We start from the raw sequence: 27,129 nt of genomic DNA, 5'->3' as shown, positions 1-27,129 counted from the left end.
GCCTCATTTTTTACATTAGATAGATAGATAGATAGATAGATCTGCAGTTCATCTACAAATATTGTAGATGAACTGCATGTATTATTATCCATGGATTATTTTTAACAGAAGATGACTGCAAACAATGACGTCTTGAGAATCTTGGGATGGCTTGGTAGGCCTCATTTTTTACATTAGATAGATAGATAGATAGATCTGCAGTTCATCTACAAATATTGTAGATGAACTGCATGTATTATTATCCATGGATTATTTTGGGGCAATAGCAAAGAACAAGGGCAAACAATGAACAAGACAGAAATTTTCATCCCCTCATGCAGCATAAGATTTATGGCTGATGAAGAGAGGGAAACGGCAGGTTTCCCCTGGATGTATGCCGGTTAACAAAACATTTGCCAGGATTTGCTTAGATCTGCTCCATTCATGGGAGAGTTTCGCCCTCTAGTGGAACGGAACGCTTTATGCAAAGTTTAATTTATCACGTGACTCGTTCCCTCAAACTGTTTGCTCTCAAAACGTGTCAAGTTCCACTAATGTGGTCTTCTTAAAAAGCTCTACTCGATTTTCTATCAAAATAGGATTGTTTTTCTAAATAATTTCAATTAAATTACCTCAAAATTGTTAAAAATCATAGCATGTGATATGTAAATAAATTGACTGACTGACGACTTGGATACAAGATTTTATATTACCACATCACGTTAACACGTATGGTAGCGATAGACAATTTCATACTTTCGACACTGAACAATGTGTATTTTAAAGTTTAAGTTTTTTAAAGTTATTTTCTGTGATTATTACTGTCGTTGAGTTTGAATTGAAAACGGACCGTTCCTGTGCTGCAAGGTAATTTTGATTCCCTCATGAATACTGTTAATATATAACGTTAATTTCATGCAACTCAACAAGCTCACATTAAGATGGACACAGTTGTTTTATTCATTTTAGATTTTATTTCACTCACATTTTCATATAAAACTTTGTATGTTTTGTCTCCTCTGTAGGCAACAGTTAGCATAAGTCACTCTTACAGCGCAGAATTCAACTCCATTCAGCCTTATTAATAAAGCCTCTAACACACACACAAACAAACATAAACGCATACAATCATAATGTAAATTGGTTTTCAGTTATTGTAGTGGTCTCAAATCTGAGTACTTAAACAGGAGGTGACATGGAAAACAAAAATATATCTGACTAAAAGATACTTAGCGTTTCAGCTACAGGTACATTAGCATGTGCGACATTCAGGCCTCCTTTTAAAGCCAATAGTTTTTAGACCACTGGACTGGTGGATGTTCATACATCAAAATAATGAACAACAAACAAGACTGACTCTTCCACGTTTTGGTCAGGCCCTTAGACCACCATTTTTAAGGATATGTCAGTTTCTAGCTCAGACACTGCTACAGACAAAACTAGTTTGAGTGCAGGAATGTGTGGAGGTGGCATATTTTTCCATTTGTTCATCACAAAAAAAAAAAAAAAGACAAAACACGTAGCCAATACATCAAGATCATTCCGTAAACTGAGACGAAGAGACATGCTAACATACAATGAGGCAAAAAGTAAAGTAAGAAAACATTTTTTAAACACAGTAACAGTATAAAACGCAACAAAATCCTTCTTGTTTGATTGGTCATTTGCAAAACACTTAACTATTGCAGATTTAGGTCTGAATCAAACTTAATGCTTGGAGCTTTACAATGCCAAGTCATATGAGGGCGCAACCATGCTAACAAATTCATGAGTAGCCTCACACGCTGCATTTTAGTTAATGTAATCACATAATGAAGCTTCTCCTTTACTCAAGACTAAAGGGTGTTGTAACGGTGAGTAAACTTGAAGCAGAGAGATAACAGCAACATTTGCATTTACAACCACTGTGGATTTTTAACATTTCTTTTTTCTCTCTCTCTCTACATAGACTCTACATATAGTGTTAATATGAATATGTAAAAACTAAAATAAGAGCACCTTTTGAAATATAATGACCCCATACTGCAGTCACAAACATTGGCTCATCTGACAAATCAGCATGAATCTTTCTGGCACACGTGCAAACACACACACTCATACACATACACACACACACACACTGCAAAATGACAAATTTCTTGGGTTCCTTACGTTTAAATAATTTAGCAACATCACAGAACTCATTTAACTATTTGAAGACACCATTTTTTTTCATGTAACCATTCAAATTATTACTTTGTCTTTAACGTTAAACAGAAGTGAAATAAAACAGCTTCAACAAAGCATCTAAGTAAAATTTTCTTCAACATTATTCATATTCTAAATCAAGAGGGATGAGAGAGGGATGGACTATAAAAATGCAACAGGGAAGAACAGTAAGGATACAGAGGCAAGAAAGATGGTCTTCACAGGGTTTAAATGAAGGTTTGTACGTTAAAAATTAGGTGCACTGTTGACTTGTAATGTTGCTTAAATATCAGGACTGGTTAAAACTGTGGCCTAGTGAGATAAACTAAAAAGGCCAATGTGTAAGTCAAACTTACAATATATAATCTCCTCAAGTCTTCCTTGCCTTGTCATACAGTTCATAAAGGCCTACATGATGTATAAGATCACCTTGGATTTTAAGTACTGGATTTAAAGGTTGAACTTATACAGGTCAATCTCGCAAAATGTTAAGAACACGCCTTTGATGGTGGTAAAATTGTTGTAAAAAATGGTAATGATCCTAATATATTACTTAAATTATGTAAAATGCTATTTTTTAATGCATTTTGTTTCCTTTTGAAATGAGACCTGGACATGTTTTCATGAGATTCACCCATAAAATGTCTTCTGTAATCTTTAAAGGCTTGATGTGCAATAAATGTGTATGATCTCATTCACTCCTGAAAAATTAAAACACCCAAAAAAACAAAAAAAAAAACTAAATGATTGTGAGATGACAATACTCACACACATTGTCCTCGCCCTAACAATACAAAGCGGTGGTAAATAAATAAACGTCCACGAACTGGGACGGTAGGCTACAGCTTCAAACGGTGTCAGGTCAAGACTACAGTAAAGAACTGCTCTGCTGTGCAAATGGCTTGCACATTCATTCATCCTCCTGATCCCCTCTCAGCAAGTTCAAACGAATCAAGTTTTCAACATGCATACAAAGAACAAGCAGCTTTTTCACTCATCTTCATGCTAGCTCTTAGCAAAACACTTGTACAGTACATGAAAACCAAGTATTTCCAGGATTGTTGGGTCTATTCACAGGAAGGATGCTACAAACAACACCCTCTTCTGAAATTAGCAACCCCTTCTCTTAGCGTTAGCATTAGCCATATGCATATTACTAATGTTGCATTCACACCCTGAAATAATTACCATAATTACAGGATTCGGAGTATTAGAAACCATTCAAGGCCTTTGGAAACTTTTGTAATTCCAAGGTTGGAACTACTTCATTTTATAAAAACTTTTTTTTTTTTTTTTTTTTGCAATAAGCTTTGTCATAGAAACTGAGTATATGAATAGCTAAGAGTTGTCATCTCATAATTGTGGTAATTCCAACAAGACATGAACATAGCATTAGCATATACCCTCCTGACAGTGCCAATTAGTTGTTGGGGTACAGTATCGGAAACTGTACAAAGGCCATATAAAGGCGCTGGATAATCCTGAAAATGCTTGCTCCTCAACATAAAGGCCACTTTTTCCCACTAGTATCAAGTAATAAACTGATACCATACTGGAAAAACAAACACTTGTTGTCAGATCAGGATCTCTGCTTTTCTTGAGTTTCTTTTTTCATTTTTTTAAATAAATTATTCATTTTTTTTTTTCTTTTTAATAACTTATTTTACCACGGACAACCTACTTCAAACACAGTACATGCTTATCTCCAGCTAAATTGGATACAAACCCATGAAGGTAACTTGTTTCTTTAACATTTAATAACATTATGCAGTCTTGTAACATATCGCACTGTGTGGAGTAGGCTCTCTTTGAATTTAATGACTAACTTGTGCAAAACTTCTGCAGAGGTGATGGGCTCTACACTTCTGGAGGAAGTTGTACTGCCTTTTCATCCAGTGCCAGGCATGTCTCGAGGCATTCCCCTTCATTTGAGGCCTGTTCTGGACAAAGATGTTCTTCTCCCCCATCCTTGAGAGGTGGAGGTACTTCGACAGACAAGCTCTTGGCTGAATCCTGCCCGCAGGTTTCTTGTTTTTGCCGATCACTCTCCGTATCTGGATCCCCACCTTCACTCACCACCTCCTCTACTTGCGCAGGAAGTGTCTCAAAGGCTGCTGTCTCTACATGACCTACCTGATAATAGAGAACAGAAGCAGGGTCTTTGAGCAGCCTCTGCTCGGTCTGTTCATCCGCATGGTTCTCTGTAATACACAGCAGGGTGGTACCTTCAGGAAAAGGCCCTTCTAGAAGGACTCCCTCAACACCTTCCATACCCTCCATCCCAGCTTGGCTGGTGAGGGCACTCTGCAGGAGGCAAAGGGTTGGGTCAGTGGTCTGCGCCTCCTCGACCTGCTGCTCCTCTTGTTCCAGTCTCCTTTCCCGTTCCTCTGCACTTTGTAGGTGAAGCACAGCTGTTTCGTTCTCATGCGCCAGGCTGTCGCACTGCTCCTCTTGCAACTCCTGAATGCTTTGGCTTTCCACCTCCACATCTGAGTCCAAGGGAGAAAGAGACAGAGATGGAGAAGAGACTAATTCTGTCTCTTCCCCACAATCCTCTCCAGACCTTACACCCAACAGGCTTCTCTTTTCCAGGTCAAGTTTCATGATAGTGTGAAGATAGTGGGTACGCACACGAAGAGGGTTGAACTCAATGCGGCCAGCTGTATTACCACAACCGTCACGGGTGCAGCCACATGGGAAGGACATCCGATCCACCTTTGGAACAAGGTAAAAGAGAAAGAACATATCTTTTATTTGAATAGGCTAATAGGCCAAATCATGGGTGTCTGTTCCTGCTTCTGGAGGACCACCTTCCAGCATAGTTTAGCTCCAGTCCCAATTAAACACACCTGAATCAGCAACTCGGGGGTCCTCAGGATTACTAGAAACTTCCAGGCAGGTCTGCTGGAGCTAAACTCTGCAGGAAGGTGGCCCTTCAGGAGCAGGATGGGACACCTCTGGGCCAACTGGACTCAACTTAAGTCTGACTTTTAAGAATACCATGTGCCCTACCTGGCACTTAATTCCAGCTTGGCTGCAGCCGCAGTGCCGAGGGTCGCAGTAGAAGCGGCAGTCACAACCACACTCCTCCCGGGACAAACGTATGGCACGCAGCTCAGCCTTTTCTCTGGCATCTATGCGGGCAATACCTGAGGCCCTCAGTAGTGCCCGACGTCTCTTGGTCGGAAGAGGCTGCAAGAAGAAGCAATCGTCCACTTCTACACTCTCAACGTCCAGATCCTCATCGGATATGTCATCTAGGGTAAGCAACTCTGCTTCGGGACAATCCACAGTTCCATTCCGTGTCAGCTGGGAAAAGTCAGGTAAAAGAGGTCTTAAAAAGAGGTCTTAAAATCAAAACAAAATGGCTACCCTACTGCAAAAGCAGAATCCTGTAGGAAGAGCAGAAGCTACAACAGAACAATGACCAACAACACAACTGACCTTCAACTTGCGAGCATTGAGCTTTTCTTGCCGTAGGTGTTGACGCAGCACATGCTTGTGGCTGCTCTCTTGTTCTCGTGCAAACTCGCCAAGGGTGTAATGTCGTATAGCACAGTGATGGCGTGCCATGCCTAGGGAGCTGCCACCCTGACTGGGCACACTGGTGAAGCCCTGCCTTCTGGAGAAGTAATAGACTGTCACCGCATCAAAGCGTACCTGCTTACGACCTAAAGATGCTTTGTGTCTTCTGAGAATGGAGGGGGCTACAGAAACAAGATAAAGAGGCACTATAAACAATAATGTTTTGATCTATTGCTTTAGTACTCAACCTACGCCTCCTTAAATGACAATACTGTGGTTCAAACTAAGTCTCACTTTATCCCAAATTGGTGTTTTTTATCTCAAGGCTTGCTGCATTAGCCACAATGCCCAAGTAGGACATGTTCCTGAAACAATATCCTTTGTTGGTCCTTGAACAACATTTCTATAAAAGGTAAACTAAACCATACCCCGACCCCCATCCATAACCTATCACTAACATCTGTGGTAAATAATTGATAAGAATGTAGTTTTATATAGCTATAAGACTATGTCTAACCTTAAACCTACTCCTAAAATCTGATTGTTTAAAAAGCAATGTTGGAACAGAAACCTCTATGGATAAGGGTGCTGTGGCTATAACAAACAAATGAAAATGTCCAACTTGGTTGCACAACTTACTAAAGAGCTTATAATGGTCCACAGACTGCCTTCATAGTATATTTCGGAAAGGGTACTTGTGTGTAAAACAACAGCTGTCGCACTTAACACTGGAATGTTCTGATTTGCAGCTGCTGCAATAGTGCAAATGTTATAGGTGGAATTAGCTCAGGGGCTAGGAAGGAACAAAACAAAACGCAGAGAAATTGTTTGAATAGTAGTTGTTATAATAACGAAATAATAAAACTAACTTATGGTGTGTTCTTACGTGTGAGAGAGCTGGAGGGAGCATTGAGACTGTCACAGCTATCAGCGCTGTCACTGCCAGAGATGTCATCATCCGAATCTTTGGGTGTGGAACACGGCGAGCCGCTGTCCACCTCCTCGAATCTGCGCTTCAGGCCACGAGATGACACTGTCTCCATGGAAACACTGAGCCTGGAGGCATTACAGATAGGTACAAGCTTTGTCCAACAGACTGACAGACTATTGCTGGCAAAATTTAAACATGAACAATCATGACTAAAGAGTGTACACGGCAAGTAGGATATGTATACGTCCAAGAGCAGCATTTTTACTTAAATGATTTTGAATACACTTTCTCATACAAGTTATATAACACAATCAAAAATACTGTATGGATACAAATTTTTTTTTACTTTTGTCATTCCACATAAAGCTTGTTCCAAAATCTACTGACAATGAACAACAGCTGCAGTCCTTAAAATACCTCATTATGAAGGTCAGAGTAACCAAATATAACAAAAATGCGACCAAAAAAAGGCCACATCTGGAAGATTATGCAATATCACCTATTTTGCTAACTAATCCTTGACATTTGCTTTCTTCATCCAGCATGAAAGTCCTGCTTAAAAATCATGAAGCCTGCAAATATCACCATGGTAACTGGTTTAAAGCAATAGCCGTGGAAAAACTGCATCCACATTTTGGGTCTCTTTCACCCCCATTAAAACCTTACAAACAATAAGCCTTTGCGAGCCCATGACGAGACTAGTTTAGTCAAACCAGAGAGGTCACACAAGGCCGAGTCGGGATGTTTGATCAGACCACCTCCTTAGCCCGAGGGAGCTGTGTAATTTAACAGCTTAGAGCGGCTCCATGCCTGATTTTCTTCATGATTAAACACTATTTTTAAACAGTCAGTGGCTTTTTGCTGGGTTGAAGGAGAACAGTTTGGCGGTGGCTTTGAGGAAAGGTCGGCTTTTTCCATGTGAAGGAGAAAAAAGATGACTTATGACTGACAATTAAACTCACAGCATAATGGATTTAATCCCATAGATTTGTGAAATCCATAAAAACTGGATTAGTTTTATGAAATCTGATTTTGAATGCTAAGGAAATAGCATTAGCCTGACTCAGCTTGAGTGTATGAATGTCTTATTGATTCATTTTTTATAATCATTCATTCAATATTCAGGCCGGGTAGCATCAAATTCAAGCCACATACATGCCAATCACCTATCTCCGGCAAAGAATGCGTTACGACCTTGAAACATTAAAAAACAGCTGCGAAAAACAACAAGATGATGAAATGAGAGAGATGCCGATTGAGTATACGCTGCTTTACGCATCAGTGTCTGACACACAGTGTGCTGCTCTTGAATGAACCGTATCCATAGAAACAAGAAATGCTAAGAAACGGGTCAATTTTTTGCTTGCTGTGAAATCGACCTCGCTGTCATGTGTTCCTTTTATAATTAATGCTACCGTGGTGATGCAGTAAAATGCACAGAAATGATGTGGTGATGTACCAGAAGCTGCAAGCAAATAATGCAGTACGTCTGCCAATTACTGGGTGTTCAGTGAAGCGTGCCAAGATTTCTCCTCAGAGCACGTCACTACTATTGGACACCATCATGTACACTCACAGTGTCTTAAAAGCATACGTTCTAACATGTATATACATACAGTATATGCATATGGTAAAGCAATACAAGTATATCCATGCAGTGAAAACAGAAAGCTTTGAAATGCTACCAAACCTACACAGCAAAGACAAACACATCTCATCCCAACCCAAAATGTTTAGGTAGATTACATGTATATAAAACCTAAATAAATGGTAACAAAACAGCTGAGCAAGATGGTATAATCATGACTGGACATAATAATCTTCATTTTAAAAGCATTCATCTTGCAAATTGAGACTTACTATATAGATGCTACATCATACATCAAATACTAAAACTAGTCGGATATGCAACTTCCTGACACTAATCCTGGGTAAGATCAATTTTAAAAACACTGTTTTAGATGTAAAGAGGTAATTAGTCCTTGATTTGTGAGTTATGATCGTTGGCAAATGGTATGAGGCTTTTAAAAGCACTCCATTTTATCGTGCAAAACTGGCAGGACTAGATACGGGCCTCAAACAGCAAATGTAACTCAATGCACATTAAATAAGTGAGAAACGAACATCATGCAGAGGTAGGAGCATGTTTGCACAAAGATGTCAGCAAGAAGATAAGTGGTATTAATTTCTATGCCATACATCCAAGGATGCTCCATCTTTATAAAAATAGCAGAAAAGAAAATCCATCTCCAATAGCATTGGCGTATGATGCCAATAACTGAAGGAATGATTTCTGAATGCAGCACAGGTCATTTAAAAGCAGGGACGCAAATCTGAAATATGTTTGCAGAACTCCTAACACACATCCTGTGGCCTATTTGAGGTGGACAAAAAGCGTGAATAATCACCTTACAGTACTGACTATGCATCAGCCTGTTTGACTGGTCTGCACTGAAATAGCCCATCCTAGACAAATGATACATAAACATCACGTCTTTCTTTTCCAGCATCGACAAACTCTGCATAGGTGACGTTGCAATTTCTTAAAATGCAAACATTATTCCCATTCTGTAGATGCATCCATGCACCACTTCCATCCACAACCAGCAGCTGGTAATTTAAAGAGGTCTAGCAATACAGAAAGTGGAAGATTTATTACAGTATGACATCACACTTTGCACTATAGTGTCCATGTTAATAGAAATCATTATTTTAGCAAAAATATACATTTACAAAACAGGTACATCATACAATAAAGACACTATTATAAAACATGACTGCATCGGGCTGTGGTATCATTTATTCCTTTAAACTAACTTGCATATCATTTTATATTAATAGTACTTGTTTAAAAATTAATAGTGAAGAAACAAATTGTAAATATTTGTCAGTTAATTCTATAGAGATCTATAGTTTAGTTTTTTAATGGAATTTTAACTGTCTTTGGTATACATTCATTTTATTGTATTGTAATGTATTGTGATATTTATAGTAGTAACTATTCAAATAGTTAGGTACTTCATGCAATGGATACTATTCATTAGAGAAGTAGTATGTATTCCAATTATTACTAGTTGTATCTTACTAATTCACTAAGTAGCCATTTTGACTATCCATTACCTAAAAATCTATTGTGACTAGTGAAATAAATGTTACTTGTATAGGTGAAAGTGTCTCAAACTAGCATGTCTAACAAATATATACTAGTAAATCTGGTGCAGATACTAATAACAAAGTACCTAATGAATAAGTACAAGCAACAAATCTAGTAAAATACTAGTCACAGGTAAATAGTCAACACCTAACCACATATTTCTATAGAACACAACTGTAAAAACTGTTACCAGTACTGGATTAATGGCTAGTAGCAGAGAACGAGTGTGTAATGAAACAGTACTAGTAAAATAAGTGCTAGTGAAACACAATTAAACACTAGTTAGTTTAAAGCAATATGCCTAAATGTTAAAAAGGCTTGTCACAATGTGACCCAATATGATTGGGATGACACATCACATATGGTCTGTCCTATGATTTTATATTCTTTACGGGAAAACACAGACAGACGGTCTTATGACAGAGCAGAAAATGGCATGCTGTGTTGCGACCGGTCCAATGATCAACCCATTTTTCCTCGTAGGCTGGGCTGTATGGGAAAGACGGGCAGAAGTGAAACAAAAAACCTTTCTCATAAGCTTACCTTGGGCAGAAATAGAGAGCCTTTAAACCGGCGAAGCTGTCGCTCGATTCGTGCTTCCTTTATTTGGATGGTTCTTTTCTTTGGGGATTTTGAACCTATTTCAGCTTTAGACTTCCACAAGGTTACAAGATGACAGACAAAAGCGACTTCAGCCCATCGAAATGGCCAGACCAATAAGGAAATAGCAGTTTATTCACGAAGATATAGTGATGTCCGAACATTTAAGCATCGTAAACAATGGATATTAGTCTTGACATAGACTACAAATGGGGGTTTTGTGTATCAAGAAGGCTATGCGAGCATTCAACGTTGCAGTCAAGCTCTGTAAAAATTAAAACGGGGCAGACGAAGGAAGACAAGGACCTTATTCATTGAAAATTACAAATCCCGGCGCAGATGCATCCCATAAGTGCAGATAAAATCTTTAGGTGATGCTTTAAAATGCCTGCATTCAAAAAGAACAAATAGAGCCGAGACTTCAGGTTTTTTTCCCCTCTGGATAGGTGGTTGTGTTCTGCGCTATGTTTAGACAAAGCGCAACGTTATATTTCCACCCCGAAGGAAAGAAAAAAACAAAAATGATGTGTAGTATCTGTCGGCCCGAGGACCCTATGGGCCTCTCTTCTGCCCCGGTTTGTTACAATGTAACAATAGAGGAAGGAATGCCGCACGGGACACATATATACTTATTGTGACGTCATCGAAGTGCCGGCGTAGAGGCTGCCGGGAAACGTAGTTCTAAAGAGCCTATTGTTAGCATTGGGAGCTGCATTGTCTTCCTCGACAGGAAAACGGATGTTGTTTCTCAGAGCGGTTATATTTGGGATCAAGGCGTGTATAGCAATAAAGGGCAACTGTTCATCAAACAAAAGTCCCATCTGTGACGTTTACGCTAGGCTAGCTGGGCCTATTTGTAGTCCTCCCTTGGTTTTTTTTTTTTTTGACAGCTCGGTTTCCATGGAAACTAAGTGGGGTTGATTTTAAACTCTAGTCAAACACTATTAGCGAGCGACTGACAATGAAATTGAAAAATAAATTATGAATATAAAAAATATAGGTGGGTAAATTTCACAAGATTTAACAACACGCTGGGGTCACACTGTTATTCATTATTATTTTGTCATATTAAAAATGCTTTTCATTTCCTTTATGCAAAATATATTTCTATTGATTGAGGTGAAATGTTACCCAGATACATTTTTGTGAAATTGAAATTCCTTGCGAAGCATTTTCACCTCATAAATGCCTACAAAGTTCTTAAAATGGATGTAGACATAGGGCTGTATGAGGAAAAGAGTTAATACAACATAAAACAAAACAGCTCATTTAAAGGTAAGTCACTTTAATCATTGCAATGACACGGTAAAGGGTCACAACAGACAATACCTCACGTCTTTACCATCTTGGTCTAGCTTGCGTCTCGCACTAACCACGGCTACCATTTCTCACGCAGTGCAAGGTTTCTCCCCTTTACCAGACCTGAAAGATTAGCACATCAGTGGTCATATCCAAAAGGAAACAAAAAGAAAGTAAAACATGATCTCTCTTTTATACCATAAAATAGTGCTCTGGCAAGTTTGACATTTGTAAAAACTATTCTAGTATATGCAACGATGAAAAAACGAAATGAGGGAGAGGTTTTAAGCACAATGTTAAAAAAATAAAATAAAAAGACGTACATATATAATGCCCACTGCTGCCGTTCATCTTCCGCCTGTAAATAACGTGCATTTGCAGCAACACCTGAAAAATCATCAGGAATCAAAGCTACAGAACCTAATATCAAGCCCAACAGTCATAGTCGCGTCCACAAGGCTTAACAAATCAACAATTAACTTATACAAGACATAAATGATTCGCGCAGCAATGCGTTAGTCACGCTGCTCGCCGTGAACTTGCCAAAAAACTGAACTTGATAATAGTGGCAGTATAGAGCTAATTTAATTCATTCTGTCCCTCACAACATCTGTGATTGCATCATCTGCTAAAAGTGAGGGGGACAATATAAAAACAGGACTGCCTACTTTTTCCTCGCAGGTGAGAGAACTGACGATAACGTTCATCATAAACAGAGGCAATTTCATAAGTGTCCTGGAAATCTCTGGGCGTACCATGGATCTCTGTGACATAACCTTCTACTTATGTTGTTTATAAAGCATGTATTCATTGAGGCATGTGGACTGCACTTCACATGGGACTCTAGCACATGCAGCTAAAATACTCAGGGGGTGACATCCAGGCAGACAACACCAAATAATACTGTATTTAACGCCAGCCAATTCTCTGTTTGAGCCGGTAAGGCCGTACGTAGCACATTATAAACTTTTTTTTCTGGCAAATCAAATTGATGCAAAGAAAGTTAGTAAAATAGAAATTCTGCGATTTGTTTTGCGAGTGTAAATGGAAAGTGGAGGTAAAAGGCAGCACACGCTCCATGGATAAAACAGCAAAGGTTTCAAAATGGGTCAGGTGCCTTTTTTCCTTTCCCATGATCGTCTCCATTATTATTCCAAGACAAGCGATCTTCGGTAAGGTCCAGGAAGTGTGCAGGGAAGGGGCTGTCGGTTGAATCTTAAGAAAAACATAAGGGGCCTGTTCACTCCCCCTCATCCGTTGTTTTCACTTCAAAATGATGTGATAGCCATCGTTTGTTTCAGCTGCAAATTCAATCGAAAGAGTGCAAGTTATAAAACAGAAGTTACCTAGAAACAAAGACATGTGGGTTCAACTTGTCAATACTTCGAAAAAACTGGCTTGCTCATACCTTTCATTGTGTCCAGGACAAAACACATCTCATCTTGAAAGTTCTGAATCATCTGTTCGAATGAGAACGTAAAGATTAAGTCAGATAAATAAAGAATAAGAGATACTACTTAAAATCATGATAAAACGGAAGTAGCATCAGATCTTTTCTTCTGTTTCAAGACGTACATTTGATTGTTGATAGAGAAAAACGTAGATTGGGGACTTGTTTCTGTCCATCGGCTGTTGATTGGATTTTGAACTCAAAAATGAATGCTGTGCGAAGTATGGCATACATCACCAGAGAAAAGTTTTTCTGGTCGTTCCTGGTCTTAAGGCACTGAATGCGAAAATACTTTATTCTCACATGTTCTTTATACAGAATATGATTTCTATTAATTCTCCACTGAGTAGAGAGTGCATGTCTGCCTATTATAAAATCAAAATCAACTACAGATCACAATCGGACGTTATTACAAGCACTCGATGATGTGGGTTTTAAGCAAAAACATTAATAATCACATTCATTTTCGAATGTGTAGCTTGATGCTAATTGTTCCTACAAATACATTTTAAGATGTATTCTTGTAAGCATTATAGATAGTTTGTGTTTATGATGTAGAACCAATCTTTAATTATATTAATTTAATGCTGTTGAGAAGCGGACAATGTTAAATCCATATACAAGATACATATCTGAAGAAAAATGCATTGTTGGTCAGCGCCACCTAGCATGCAGGCATGAATTAGCACAAGGCAATCAATTGTTTCGTGCTCGGTATGAAAGCACCGTTCGCCTCGCTTTTTTTTTGCATCGCGCTCAGTGTGAAACGGCCTTTATTGTGCATGTTACAACAACATTATCTGCCTTTGAAAAGGTTTTCATTTTTAACTCACCAAGCCGCCTTATTTTCCAACCCTATTATCCAAACATCATGCTCAATTCTGGTATGTAATGCCCATTTTATAAATCCAATCGATACTTAATTAAATAGCATCGTATTTAATTTTTGAGAGGAATGAAAATGAAGCTGTGAGGGACATAAGTATTGTGTGTTCAATGGATTGTACTGTTGTTTAACAACATACGTTTGTTCAGCTGATGAAACATCTTTCTGAAAAATAACTTTTAGTAGACAAAAACTCTATAAAACAGTTTTGAAAACTGTGAGTTGGCAAAAACTGTGTGATCTGGGACGTTTATAGAGTGCCTGCCATTGTAAAGACTGTAAATATATCCCTCAAAGCCTTGTTTTCATCCACGTTAAATTCAATATGCTGTCTAGCCTGACTAAGTTCTATAACTGATGGATAAAATCCATGTGCGGTCTCTTATTTTCCACACTTGAGCTTTTGGCACCAAACTCAATGCATTTGGTTTTGCAAACTCGGGTGCACAGAGTCCATTTGGACTCCAGTTTGGTGTACAATTGGTATGAAAGCAATCTGCTCTTATTTGTGAAAATGAACTGCTATCGATGATGGATTGATGACGAGCGATGCACTGCAAGCACAGCAGCAAATTCTGCAAGCTCTGCAGAAATGGCCTTCGGCAAGTAGCTTACATCTCTTGCAATGCATCTTCAGACCAAACAAAGCGAAACAAAGTGTGAATATAGCTTTAAGCTTGCCCTCTATTAAGTAGCAATAGGGTTAACTTTGCACAGGAAAATGGAGGGTCACAATCCTGGGATTACCATCATGCCTCATCGTTGTTGTGTCCTTGAATAAACTACTGCCTTCTAGGGACAGAGCCCAAAGGGACAACTTTAACATGGGTTTGTTAGAGGATGAATTTCAAAGTTCAAGTAAGCAAATTTCAACAGTAAAGTGATCTTTGCAACACTTGTAAAGTGAAGGGAATGTTTTTATAGTGCGCACAGGTTAGTGCAAGGAAATCTAAACAAATGCAAGTTAAGTGCCTATACCAGGGGTTCCTAAACTTTTTTGTCAGCCGAACTGCTTATACGTAAAACATTTACTTGAAGAAACCCCTAAGATTAAGTAAATATTTCAAAAATGTAACAACACATTTGCATATTCACAGTTCTCTCTTGGTCAATGGTCAAATGACATGCAGGCAAACAGATTAAAGATTTTAATATAAACTTTTTTTCAGTAAATGCTTTATTTTGGTTGTTTTTATTTAAAACTTATTCATAAATAGGGCTGCACAACTTGGCCAAAAAACTACACTGCAATTATTTTGTCATGTATGGCAATTTTAACAGTTATATGATTTCATCTAATATGAAAATATCTCTTACTGCTACTGCTGAAACCAACTAAGACCTCTTTCAGGATCTTTCTTCTTCTTCTTCTTATTATTGTTATTATTATTAGTTTGAACTCTAATATTAAAGAAAGCCATATATTACTGTTGTAAATTACAGTTGTACTGTAAAATATAAAAATTGTATTTGATAATTATAAAATTGTTTTAGACTACAAGTTACCAATATTTATATCTTAAGAGATGGATCACCAAAAAAAATAAAATTCTGTTGCCATTTACTCACCCTCAAGTTGTTCCAAACCTGAATTAATTTCAACAGTTGTTGGTCCCCACTGACTTCCATGTTTAGTTTTTTTCCCTATACTATGGAAGTCATCAACTGTTTGGTTACCCATATTCTTCAAAATATCTTCTTTTATGTACAACAGAAAAAAGGAACTCAAACAGGTGGAACAACTTTAGGATGAGTAAATGACGACAGAATTTCATTAATGAGTGAACTATCCCTTACTACTTCCCTTTCAAACATTCAAACTCTTGAAGTTTTTAACATTTCAAATCTTAAAACGTTTATTTTGGGCAATACTGGTGGAATTCTGTGAACTTCTATCTACAGAAATGTTGGAAATTATGCAAATGTGTAAAAGTGAACCAAAAGCACACTGGGTTTCCAAAACTTGCAACAAGGTGCACACAGCGCAAAAGACTATGCTTATTTATTTAAATCGTAGCCTTTGATTTGATAATTGCGCTAAGCTATATTGTTATTTCTATTTTATTTTCATTACTTGTATAGCCTCATTTTTTATTTTAATTTTACATTCAATTCAATCATTAGCTTCTCATCAACTCACAAACCTCCTGCAGGTCCCTTACAAATCCCTAGGGCTTCACGAACCCCATTTGGGAAACTCTGGCCTAAGCATTGAAGAAAAAGAAAGCCTGTGGAAGCCCTCACCTCATCACTGACTAACACATGGATACCAGTGGGTCCCTGCTTGAAGATCTGACTGATCTGCCGTGGAGAGATGCTGAAGAGCTGAGCCAACTTTTCTGTCAGTTCCACAGCTGTTAACTCCTCCAGATAGATAGCATGATACACTAAGATGGGGGTAAAGAAACATGAGACCTTAACCAACAAACCACTGCAGAAAAAAGGGAAAGACATTAAAATAATAACAGGATACAAGGGTCACAAATCTGGAAAATGTAAAAAAAAAACACCTGACAACATGAAATCAATACACACTTGATATTTATTTTCCCTGATTATTTGACCCCATTTACCACATGTCCTAAGTCTTATTATGCATGATTCATAAGTGCACATTATTCTAAAGAAAAAAAGCATTACTGCCTCTAAAAAGCTTTTCTATTTTGCTGACATAACCAGGCCGTGCAGGTAAGGAAAAAAATTATTACCTCATAATATCACAGCCTAACATTCCATTCCTACAAACACTTTGAGCACAAATGTAATCACGTTTGATCTTAATATACTTGATGTCAAACTCACCGAAGAAAGTGTTGCTAGACCCGTCTCCGTTCTCATGTTTCTGGTGCTGTTCACGAGCCTGTTGGGACTCCTGGCACACATAGATGGTGAGCCTTGGACGGACCACCCTATACAGGAACATACACATACACAGTATATGTAAACATCAACAGCCAAGAAAAAAAGCAAATTATGGAAACTGAACAGAAGGATATTTATAAAAGCTAAAATGTGATGAATCACGCTTTCCAGAAAATATAAAGCAGTACAACTTGCTGCAATGGCTGCTGAAATTTCAGCTTTAATATCACAGAAATAAATTACATTTTAAAATGTATTACAACAGAAAGCAGTTATTTTAAATTGTAATAATATTTTTACAATATTACCATTTTTACTGCATTTTTGATCTAATAAATGCAGCCTTAATGAGCATAAGAGACGTCTGTGTTACATACATACATAGCTACATACATAATTTAGTTATTCTAGTATCATTGAGAGACTTTTTTTTTTTTAACTAGTTTTTAATTTTATATTTTGAAATTAATTTTAGTTAAAAGTCTTAGTAATTTTGGTGTTTTGTCTTCTTTTTAGTTTTTGTTTTTTTTAAACATGTCTATAGATTTTTTTTTTTTAATTTCAGTTAATGTTTATGTTTATCTGACTTTGTCGCAGCCTAGAATTAAACTGCTGGTTTTGTCTGGCCAGAGGAGAACGGCACACTATTTCGACACACTATTTCCCTGTTTAATAAAGTAAAGTAAAGTAAAGTAAAGTAAAGCTGCTTTGACACAATCTGCATTGTAAAAAGCGCTATATAAATAATGGTGACTTGCCCCTTTAAAGTAACAAAAATGTTTATAGTTTTAATTTTAGTTAACTAAAATATCGCTGCAACGGACTCTTACCGTCCTTTGAGTGCATTAAATAGCCGAATACCATCAGCAGGTCCACAGATCTGGATGACATCCTCTCGGGTCAGTTTTAGCAGATCGGCCCCTGAGTGACATCAAAGGACCGTTAATACACTCACACTAGAATTTTTTCATACTATTCTGAAAGGTAATATGAAATCAAGAGGTACATTAACGTTAACTAAAATATCCCTGGCTGTAACAGACTCTTACCGTCCTTTGAGTGCATTAAATAGCCGAATGCCATCAGCAGGTCCACAGATCTGGATGACATCCTCTCGGGTCAGTTTTAGCAGATCGGCCCCTGAGTGACATCAAAGGACCGTTAACACACTCACACTAGAATTTTTTCATACTATTCTGAAAGGTAATATGAAATCAAGAGGTACATTACATTTTTCCTAAAAAACATTATGATAAGAGAATGAGATTTGAGAGCATGTGTCATCTGAATGAGAGTGATGTAAGGAATGGTGGGGCACTGTATGGTTGCTGAGTGAGCAGAAGCCTGTATGGAATGTGATGCACACTTATGTAAGCCCAGTCGTCCCTTTACCCGAGAAGTTTGAGAAGAGACGGCAGAATGGTGAAAAACGGTTTCTATGGAGCCACTGCTGTGCTTCCTGTGGTGTTGCCGTGGGCAACAGATTCTGTTTGTTCGGGGGCAAAGAGAAAGGACAAAATAGGCCTTAGCACACTGACCATAAACTGATAATAATTCGTCTGTTTTTCCATTGTACTGTCCCTGTACTGAAGTCAGACACTCCCCCTTAAACTGTCCGGCCTGAGTTGAACAGAGTTCATAAACAGATTTAATAAAACCTTTGCACACCAACCAAGTGTTACCTTTGGCAAATAAACATTTCAACATATTCAAATTAGCAAATAAATTCATGTACCTGATTGCTTTCACTGTCTCTTGTAAGTAGGTGGGCCGACAACTGTAAGGCAGAACGTCTCTCAGTTTTAAAATCTCAGATTTGTCTCGAGTGTTATTATCTTGTTATGAGGAAGCATGTGGTGACTAACGGGGCTTATACGTTACAAACGAAAAAAACTAAAACAAACAATGGGCTAAAACCTCACATAACATCAGCATATAAACTAATGCAAAAATAATACAATGTTTGGAGTCATTTTTTCAAGTCTATCAGTCTATCAACATACAATCATAAAAGCATGAAGAAATCAAAATAGATTTGTTACAGGAAAAGGTGCCAAACTGAATGATTATTGTACTGTAGGTCAGCCTGTAAAAGTTGATTTAAGGCTGTTCACATTTAATTTGGTTCCTGTATCTACACACTACGGTTCAAAAGTGTGGGGTCAGTAAGCTTTTTTTTTTTTTTTTTAAGTCTCACCAAGGCTTCATTTATTCGTTTAAAATACAGTACAAGCAGTAATTATATTTCACAATATTCCTATTTAAAATAGCTGTTTTCTATATTATTATAATTAAAAATGTAATTTAATACTGTGATGGCAAAGCTGAATTTTCAGCAGCAATTATTCGTCTTCAGTGTCACTGACATACATTTTTTTTAGCATTCTTTAAAGAATAGAAAAGCATTTGTTTGAAATAAAAATCCTTTGTAACATTACAAATGTCGTTCCAGTCACTTTTGATTAATTTAAGGCATCTTTGCTGAATAAATGTACTGATTTCCTTCAGGAAAAAAAAAAAAAAACGAACTTAGCCCAAACTTTTGAATAGTGGTGAATATGTTATTTTTTTAAATTATGTAAGGGCTGGGCAGTATGATAATATAACAGTAGAAATGTGTCAAACTGTAGATCATGTTATGTCATAGTAAATAGTTATGTCAAAAAAAAAAAATAATAATAATAAAATTACATTAAGTACTTTGCATTATAAATTACACTTATACACTTATACATTTATGTATATATATATATAATAATTAAATTTAAATGAAATTAATTATATTAAACAAATATAAAATAATTTTTGGGTTGAATTTCCAGCAGAAATAACTAATATTTAGGTCATACTGCCCAACCCCATCCCTATGCTATATTATAAACTATTAGTTCAAACAAAAAAAAGCTACAAAGGGCAACATACACTCTGAAATGTGCTAATGAACATGCAAAAGCAACAAAAAAGCTTTTTACAGATAATTTTATAATAGCAGCTGCAACGATATGAATGGAAACAAAGGGTCTTTGATGTACGATTGTAGTTCTCCTGACATTAAAAATGTACATGGAAGCATGGAGCATGCCTTCACACACACACACATACACACTATACTGAAGGGTAGCTATTGACCATTCCATTTCCAATACAGCTCAACTACTTAACTAGTTAAGTGGATAGTAAGATCAGTTATGAACTAAATCCCACACAAATGCAAATGGAACACAGATAAATTTGCTTGTACAAACATAAAACATTGTTCAAATGAGAAAATGCAGAATGCATAAATGTTGTAACACACAAGAGAACACTGGAATGAATCTAACCAAGACCATGTCTCAGTTTGTAGTAGTTTGCCTTTCATATCTCAGGAAGGGGGCCAACACTTTTTCACACCACTGTATATATATATAGAGTGACGCTAATCCTAGAATGTCACTAGAAACATTTAATGAATGTTACTGAGAGCAGTGAATCTCAAATATGAGAGAAGATAAACACAGACACACTCACATCTGCTAACTGTGCCACAGGCTCCGGCTGGTGATTGGGTGAACCATTTCTGCAAGGCAAAACCATAAGCCATTAAATGAAAGTAAATGTGATTCCAAAGAAGACAAGTGATTGCATAGTTTTTAATTGAAATATAATCAATTGCTATTTTCCTATTCAACATTCTATTTAGCTTTAGCATTATAAAGCTCAGACAATGTTGATGAATGTTTCCTACCCTTCATTCACAGGAAAGCTGTTGTGGGTGCTGTTGAAACCTGGTGATGGGGAATTGTTGACGTATGTAATCTCAGGCCACGGAGAGCACTGGATAAATACAAAACACCAGATATCATCACAATCAAATCAAATGGGAAAAAAATAAATAATATTATAAATATACTAATATAATATAAATGTAAATAAAACACATAAAAATATAAATAATAAATTAAAATCTCTAACTAATAACAGAGACTAATTAAATATTTCACGTAAATATTGATATAAACCCAATGCTTTCCAGGCAATGGAGAGAACTGAATAAATACACAACACACAAAATATTATCACATATTAAAAAGCAATTTTACAAAATACAAATATTAAAACAAAGTAAAAGTGTTTTAAATATTATAAAAATATGAAATTAAAAACTATAATATTAGAGCGAAATCAAAATCTATCATTATTTTTTTGACTTGATGAACTCAAGCATTCCAAGGAAGCAGATACACACCTCAGTGAGAATGGTGGTTTCATATGAATGCTGGTATTTTTCCTTTTCCTGCGGTGCTCGTTTCTCCATTTTTTCTCTGTCTGTTTTCTGCTTTCTGTCTGCACCTTTAGGCTGAACACAAAGCAAACCTTGTACTAGCATCTAATTTTCTAAGAAGATCTTGTTTCGGTTGCAAGATTACACAAAAATTATGCTGCACTCATGAACAGTACTTGCATTGAAACTTGCATAGTCACATTGTAAATGTTTATCAAAGGCCTCAGCCCACCTTAAAAACTTTGATTTGGCAGCTGGCGGAGTGCAGATGCTCAGTGTACTCCCCGGCCTCATTCTCCTTGAAAGTGTCGATTTGAATACGGAACGGCACTCCCTTCTCTCCTCCATGCTTACGCATGGTGAACTCTGTGCTTATACAATGGACCTAAACAAAGAAGACAATAATAAGTAACAGTGAAAAGGGCTGTCACGATTATTAAATTTGGCTGACGATTAATTGTCTGTTTTAGGGCTTTGGCGATTATGACGATAATGCCGATTAATTGTCTGTTTTTATGGCTCTGTAATTTATTAGTCGGTATATAATACAGCATGTGGTGTGTGCCATGCCTCATCTTATTCGTTTTTGTTAATAAACTTTTGTAAGCTAGTTTTTCATTGTATCTTACTGATTTATTGTTGTTGTGCTTTTTAATTAAGAATAACAATGAATCCATCTTTTGTTTTAGTCTTAAAAAAATGAAAGGTGTGTAGATGTATGTAAGCAAAACAGTGACAACAAGATCGCGAATTCGAAAGTGAAAGTATCCGAAGCCCGCGGCTTAACACAGCAAAAGAGAAACTCCCATTCACAAAATTAAAATCACAAATAATACTACTGATGATAAAGAACGGAGTGAATGTTAACCACTTTCTTTTCCATATAACTATAAACTATGATAAAAGTTCATCAGCATGCATTGAATAATCCCATGTTGTAGCGCAAAAAAATATATATTGCAAGCAAATCATGTGCTTGTGCGACCAGCTGAGAAAGTTAGTTGCAAAAGAGCGACCAGTGGGAAGAATGAGTCTGGAGCCCTGTATAGGCTATACAGTGCATGAAAAGCAAACTGGTGCTCTTCTGTTTCTTTTGGTGTATGACTCCCCCTTGTGTCGTATAAAAAGCACAATAATCGGTTAGATCAAATAATCGCGATTAGACGGTTATTTAATTATCGCGACAGGCCTAACAGTGAATGATATTTAAAAATAAATAAATAAAGAATCAGAAAACTGTGTGTGTCGATGGAATCCAGTGTTGTTTTGGTCAAAAACAGTTGAAATATTCCTCAAAATATCTTCTTTGGTGTTCCACAAAAAGAAAGAAAGTCATACAGGATTGTAATAACATGAGGGTGAGTAAATTCTGACAAAATATTAATTTTTGGATGAACTATCCATTTAACACAGTCAAAATTCTTCCTAATGTCATTGACAAAGTACATCGAGTGTGTATCAGTGGATAAATTAAAAACACACACACAAACATGGAACCTCATGTTGGGATTTCTAAGGCTCCACTCACAGTGTATGGGAAAGTTGTTCTTGAGGTCAGCAAAAGCAGTCTATGATACCTGAATAAAAACAGAGGTCCTTTTCGAGGGGTCCCAGAGGAACTCCACAGTGTTGAGCTGTGTAGGGTTTGCCCTGGGATCAACCACCCCTACCGACATCGGGATATCTGAGGATTTCAGTGCAAGCATGTTATTAATGTCTAATTCCTGCATTTCCACAACACTGACAAATTGGTAGCAAACGTATCTTTAAGTGCCAATTATTCACAGTCATCTTATTATACTACTGATTTTACACTTTGTGTTAGCAGTGGGTTACAATATTTACCTAAATCAAGGATTCTGTCTCCCGGCCTGTTCCAGCGCCAGCCCTCCAACTGCTGGTGTTCAGTGTACTGAAGGCGGCGATCATGAAACACGACGCGGATGATGCTCTGCAGGGAGTAACCACAAGAAAAACAGTGGTAGAGATAAACCACAGATAGTCACAAGAAGCACATATGATTCAGCAAGCTCAAGCAGAACACTTAAAGGATTCTCAACAGCTAAAGTGATTCAGCCTTGATGCAAGCATAATCCTGTATATGGGAAGCATGAATTATGGGGGACGAGAAAGAACAGCCAGCAAATCCTCACCTTCACCATTTTCCCATTGATCTCAGGAAGTTCCCCCATTTTCCGATTGTCCAGCATTCGAATCTCACAAGACTGTCCTGCAGCCGATGGGGGGAAAATTTAGCAATACCAGTAAAAACATTTTAAAAGCTGTTTTTTTTCCCATACATTGAAAGTGAATGTGGACAGACGCTGTTAAGATAAGATATATATATAGATATATATAGATATACACAACTGTTTAAAAGTTTGGGGTCAGCAAGATTTTTCTTTGAAAAATGTCTCTTATGCTAACCAAGTCAGCGATTTTTTAACAGAAATATGGTAAATACAGTAATACTGTAAATTATGATAAGTGTTTTAAATTTTAATATATTTGAAAGTGCAATTTATTCCCGTCATTACAAAACTGAATTTTTTGCATCATTACTCGAGTCTTCAGTGTCACAAGATACTTTAGAAATCATTCAAATATGCCGATTTGCTGCTCAAGAAATATTTCCTATTATCAGTGTTGAAATGTTTCAGGATTATTTGATGAATTTACTTGAAATAGAAGTCTTTTGGAACATTATAGATGTCTTCACTGTCAGTTTTGATCAATTTAATATGCATCCTTGCTGAACAAAATAATTTATTTGTAATAAACAAATAAATTAATTAATTAATTAATGCACTGACCTTAAACTTTTATACAGTAGTGTATTTTCTAAGTCCTCAGAAGCACAAACCGTTTAAACTTCATGAATAATGTATGTTTGTGTATTACACTGTAAAAAAAAAAGAAGATTTTTCAAAGTTATAAATAAAACAAAGATTAAATGGAGCACGTTTTACAAGAAAATACTATTTCAGTTTGTATACTTTTAAAGTTTCATGTGTAGTTCAATGTGTAACTTGCTATTCCTTTGTAATTGTTTGAGAAATTTTCAAGCAATTCCAGCCTGAAAAATTGTTTCTATACCATTTTTTTCAGTGTAATAGATTTATATTGACATTTAATATAAAGCTAAGGAAAGTTCAGATGTTCTTCAGCCAGTGTTGCTGAACAGACCTTGATTGAGGTAGGTGAGCGTCTCATCATGTAGTTTGACAGCAGGAGAGGTGGCGGCACACAGTACATACTGGAAGGGAAGAATCTTATCGTCACTCTCCGGAGGTAAATTAGACTCCTCCTGTTTAAAGATGGGGAGAGCTAGCACATCACTGCAAAACAACAAGAGAAAGAAAAAAGTGAAAAATTATAGATTTTTAAAATTTTTGGTTTCCCATACAGGGACATTTCTAATGCTACTCAAACATCTGGGAACAAATCATCACAGATGGCAAAGCAGGACTGGAACATGTGGTTTATAACACACAACTATTTTGTTCCCTGGAGACCAACTGATGAGGCTAGACAGAGTGACTCTATCTGCCTATCAACATGGGAATGCATTTTACTTGAACCATTTAAAATCAAAGATTTTTGTTTTATAAACTAGCAGAACAAAATATTGTATGCAGACTGCACTGCAGTCATGTCATACAGAACTTCAATTTGTCAGTAAATTAAAACATGTTTACAAACCACTTGAAACCCTAAATATGGAATAAAACACTTAATCGAAGCCTACACACGATAGCATCGGCACAAACAGACCTATACTTTTCTAAATGCTTAATTTTCTGCACAACAGTTATGTAAGGGAATACAAGACACAGAGTGTGCCTCTCTGGAAGGTCAGACACTAAACGTGCCAAAACACATTCATCATGACATTCTAAACAGCCCAGCAGAAGAAGTTGGCTTTGACATAGTAAGTATGCAAAACAGATTAAACAACACTCCTCAATAAGGCAAAAACGCAAATCACCCGAACATACAGTACTTTAAAGAGCTACAATTCAACCAAAGATGACATTTATCGAGCACCACAGGTCTCCGAACACACCAATGATCTGAAATGAGCTAAACATCCCTAAACAAAAAAAGAGAATAAGTTAGTACACAAACTGACCTCATGCTGTAAGCACCAGCTCCAAGCTCTTGCCCGATCCCTGACAGACTGGCATCAAAGTCCTGGACCAGACCAGACTCAATCACCTCATCGGCCAGAGGTAGTTTCAGAGCCCAAGCCATGACTTTAGACGTCTAATTCAAGTGAACTTAGGAGCAAATGAATCACAGTCCTGACAGTCTCCCTTTTGGGTTTAGGGATGATCACAGACACCTGTCTAAAAAAAGAGGGGAAAACATGGATTAGTTACATACAATATTAATTGTGAACTGGAAAATACGTTTATAGTTTTCCAATTTAAGAAAGACCTTAAGTATTATTATTACTAGATTAAATATGATGTTAAAGACAGAAAATTGCATCACAAATCCTCAAAATACAGACCTACACATTACAAACACATTTATTACATTACATAAGTCAAATGGGGGCAAAAACTTAACAGATATCGTTTAAAATAAAGTGTTTGTTTTATCATAAATTGCATAATAAGAGTGTAAATTACCTCTGACAGCAGTCAGATAAAGAATGCGGTAAAGCTCATCGTTTCACGCCATTTTTCCACCCATCGTCCTTCTTTTGGCAAGAAAACTTCGTTTTGCTCGAAAGAAGATTGATTTCTTTCACCGGTCGCTGTAAAAAGTGACGACGCTGCGAAAAATTCGAAGAACATTTATAGGATGAAGATAGGTTGGATTTTGATTGAAAAATGTCTTGCGTATAATATTACATGTTTGTTTATCTCTTCTGTAGAAATTGCCGTAATATCCGCAGTAGCCTTCCTCACTAACGGCTGGAACAGTGAGCGGCTCGAGTGTACTAGCGGCCCCAATCGCTATGGAGGTGAATTGCCTTTTTCCCCCATGACAACAAACAGCCAGAGATGGAACAGCGGCGCTAAAAATTATTTCTACGCCTGAGCCATACAACTTTTTAAACTTAACTTTTAAGAACTTTGAAGAAAATAATTAATAATTTCATAACAAATAATAAATAAACAATATAACTGAATTTGTAATGGTTTTACTGGTTATAATGGGAATTGTATTGGTTTAAATGGAAACTGTAATGGACCCTGTGGGTCTCTCTACTGGTAATTTGTTGCTTTTATTGGTAGCTAAATCATAACAGAATATGTCCCAAAACACACTACATATTCAGGAAACCACATTATTATTATTATTAATTAATTTATTTGTAATAGTTCATAGTTGATGGTTTGTGATGTTGGTAATGGTATTTGTAGTGGAAACCCTTAGATTTTTAAATTAATTATAAATCAATAGATGCAGATTCAAAATAAAGATTAATTATTAAGACACTTTATAGTCATTACTATAACCTGTATTTGCTCTGCTAGGACCCCTGTGTGAATTTCGGATGGACTTTATACATTCACTAAAAATCACTAAACTAATCAAATTCACTTCTCAAAAAAGTGCCCAAATGTTTGGCGTCACTATAAATTCTGCTAAAATACCACAGCTGTTGCAACAATAAAACTGTCACTTGACATTAGTCGCTGCTCTTTTCAAATAGATAAATTAAAAAATAAAACAACTAAAAAATTTTGAAAGCTTTTTACACTGTTTAAAGATATCATATGTATTATGATTTCAGGGAAGGCTATAAATGCATTGGTAATTTGGTGAAAAATATAGTTACCATGGCAATGGCAATTTTATTTCTTGCATAGTAACAATAGGTTTATCAATGCTATTTTAAGACCAGAGAAACCATGAAAAACCATGGATTGCTCCTCATTACCATCATGCTTTCTATGATATTTGTTAGGAAAAATAATTTTGAACACATGTAGAAAAAAACATTTAGCATGATTTGATTTTGAAAAAAAACCAC

General features: G+C 36.7%; 2 protein-coding genes across 5 annotated transcripts; both read right to left on the bottom strand.

Moving 5' to 3' along the window:
- Positions 1-936: 936 nt before the first annotated feature.
- On the bottom strand, positions 937-10,965 carry LOC107715040 (cysteine/serine-rich nuclear protein 2-like). The gene is made up of 5 exons (XM_016521084.1): positions 10,320-10,965; positions 6,578-6,747; positions 5,611-5,873; positions 5,179-5,475; positions 937-4,881 (listed from the first exon to the last, which is right to left on the bottom strand). The coding sequence occupies exons 2-5, from the start codon at positions 6,732-6,734 to the stop codon at positions 4,024-4,026; spliced, it is 1,575 nt and encodes a 524-aa protein (XP_016376570.1). The 5' UTR covers positions 6,735-6,747; positions 10,320-10,965; the 3' UTR covers positions 937-4,023.
- A 947-nt stretch (positions 10,966-11,912) lies between these two features.
- On the bottom strand, positions 11,913-26,077 carry LOC107715039 (transcription factor CP2). 4 transcript variants are annotated; one of them, XM_016521080.1, is made up of 18 exons: positions 26,000-26,077; positions 25,775-25,920; positions 25,270-25,486; positions 24,324-24,475; positions 23,291-23,367; positions 22,983-23,088; positions 22,715-22,821; positions 21,370-21,522; positions 21,102-21,212; positions 20,601-20,689; positions 20,384-20,432; positions 18,609-18,650; positions 18,266-18,359; positions 17,923-18,013; positions 16,814-16,920; positions 16,256-16,398; positions 13,084-13,135; positions 11,913-12,976 (listed from the first exon to the last, which is right to left on the bottom strand). In XM_016521080.1, the coding sequence occupies exons 3-18, from the start codon at positions 25,389-25,391 to the stop codon at positions 12,939-12,941; spliced, it is 1,533 nt and encodes a 510-aa protein (XP_016376566.1). In that variant the 5' UTR covers positions 25,392-25,486; positions 25,775-25,920; positions 26,000-26,077; the 3' UTR covers positions 11,913-12,938. The 4 variants fall into 4 exon arrangements, with proteins under 4 accessions (XP_016376566.1, XP_016376565.1, XP_016376568.1 ...); XM_016521079.1 differs by having other exon boundaries at positions 25,775-26,075; XM_016521082.1 differs by lacking the exon at positions 18,609-18,650 and having other exon boundaries at positions 25,775-26,076.
- Positions 26,078-27,129: the final 1,052 nt, after the last annotated feature.

Source organism: Sinocyclocheilus rhinocerous, unplaced genomic scaffold (genome assembly GCF_001515625.1).
Source record: "Sinocyclocheilus rhinocerous isolate Xijiao unplaced genomic scaffold, SAMN03320098_v1.1 scaffold28, whole genome shotgun sequence".
Lineage (NCBI taxonomy): Eukaryota > Metazoa > Chordata > Actinopteri > Cypriniformes > Cyprinidae > Sinocyclocheilus > Sinocyclocheilus rhinocerous.
This window is presented reverse-complemented; position numbering and strand designations above follow the sequence as displayed.

Bases quoted from the DNA above. Each gene is read 5' to 3' on its own strand.
- LOC107715039 (XM_016521080.1), bottom strand. From the start codon at position 25,391: ATGGCTTGGGCTCTGAAACTACCTCTGGCCGATGAGGTGATTGAGTCT. The intron at 22,822-22,982 runs GTAAATATTGTA...TGAAATCCTCAG, and splicing joins AGACAGAATCCTTGATTTAG to ATATCCCGATGTCGGTAGGG. The intron at 16,921-17,922 runs GTAAGAGTCTGT...GTTCCTGTATAG, and splicing joins TTTAATGCACTCAAAGGACG to GGTGGTCCGTCCAAGGCTCA.
- LOC107715040 (XM_016521084.1), bottom strand. From the start codon at position 6,734: ATGGAGACAGTGTCATCTCGTGGCCTGAAGCGCAGATTCGAGGAGGTG. The intron at 5,476-5,610 runs GTCAGTTGTGTT...GACTTTTCCCAG, and splicing joins TCAATGCTCGCAAGTTGAAG to CTGACACGGAATGGAACTGT. The intron at 4,882-5,178 runs GTAGGGCACATG...CTTGTTCCAAAG, and splicing joins AAGCTGGAATTAAGTGCCAG to GTGGATCGGATGTCCTTCCC.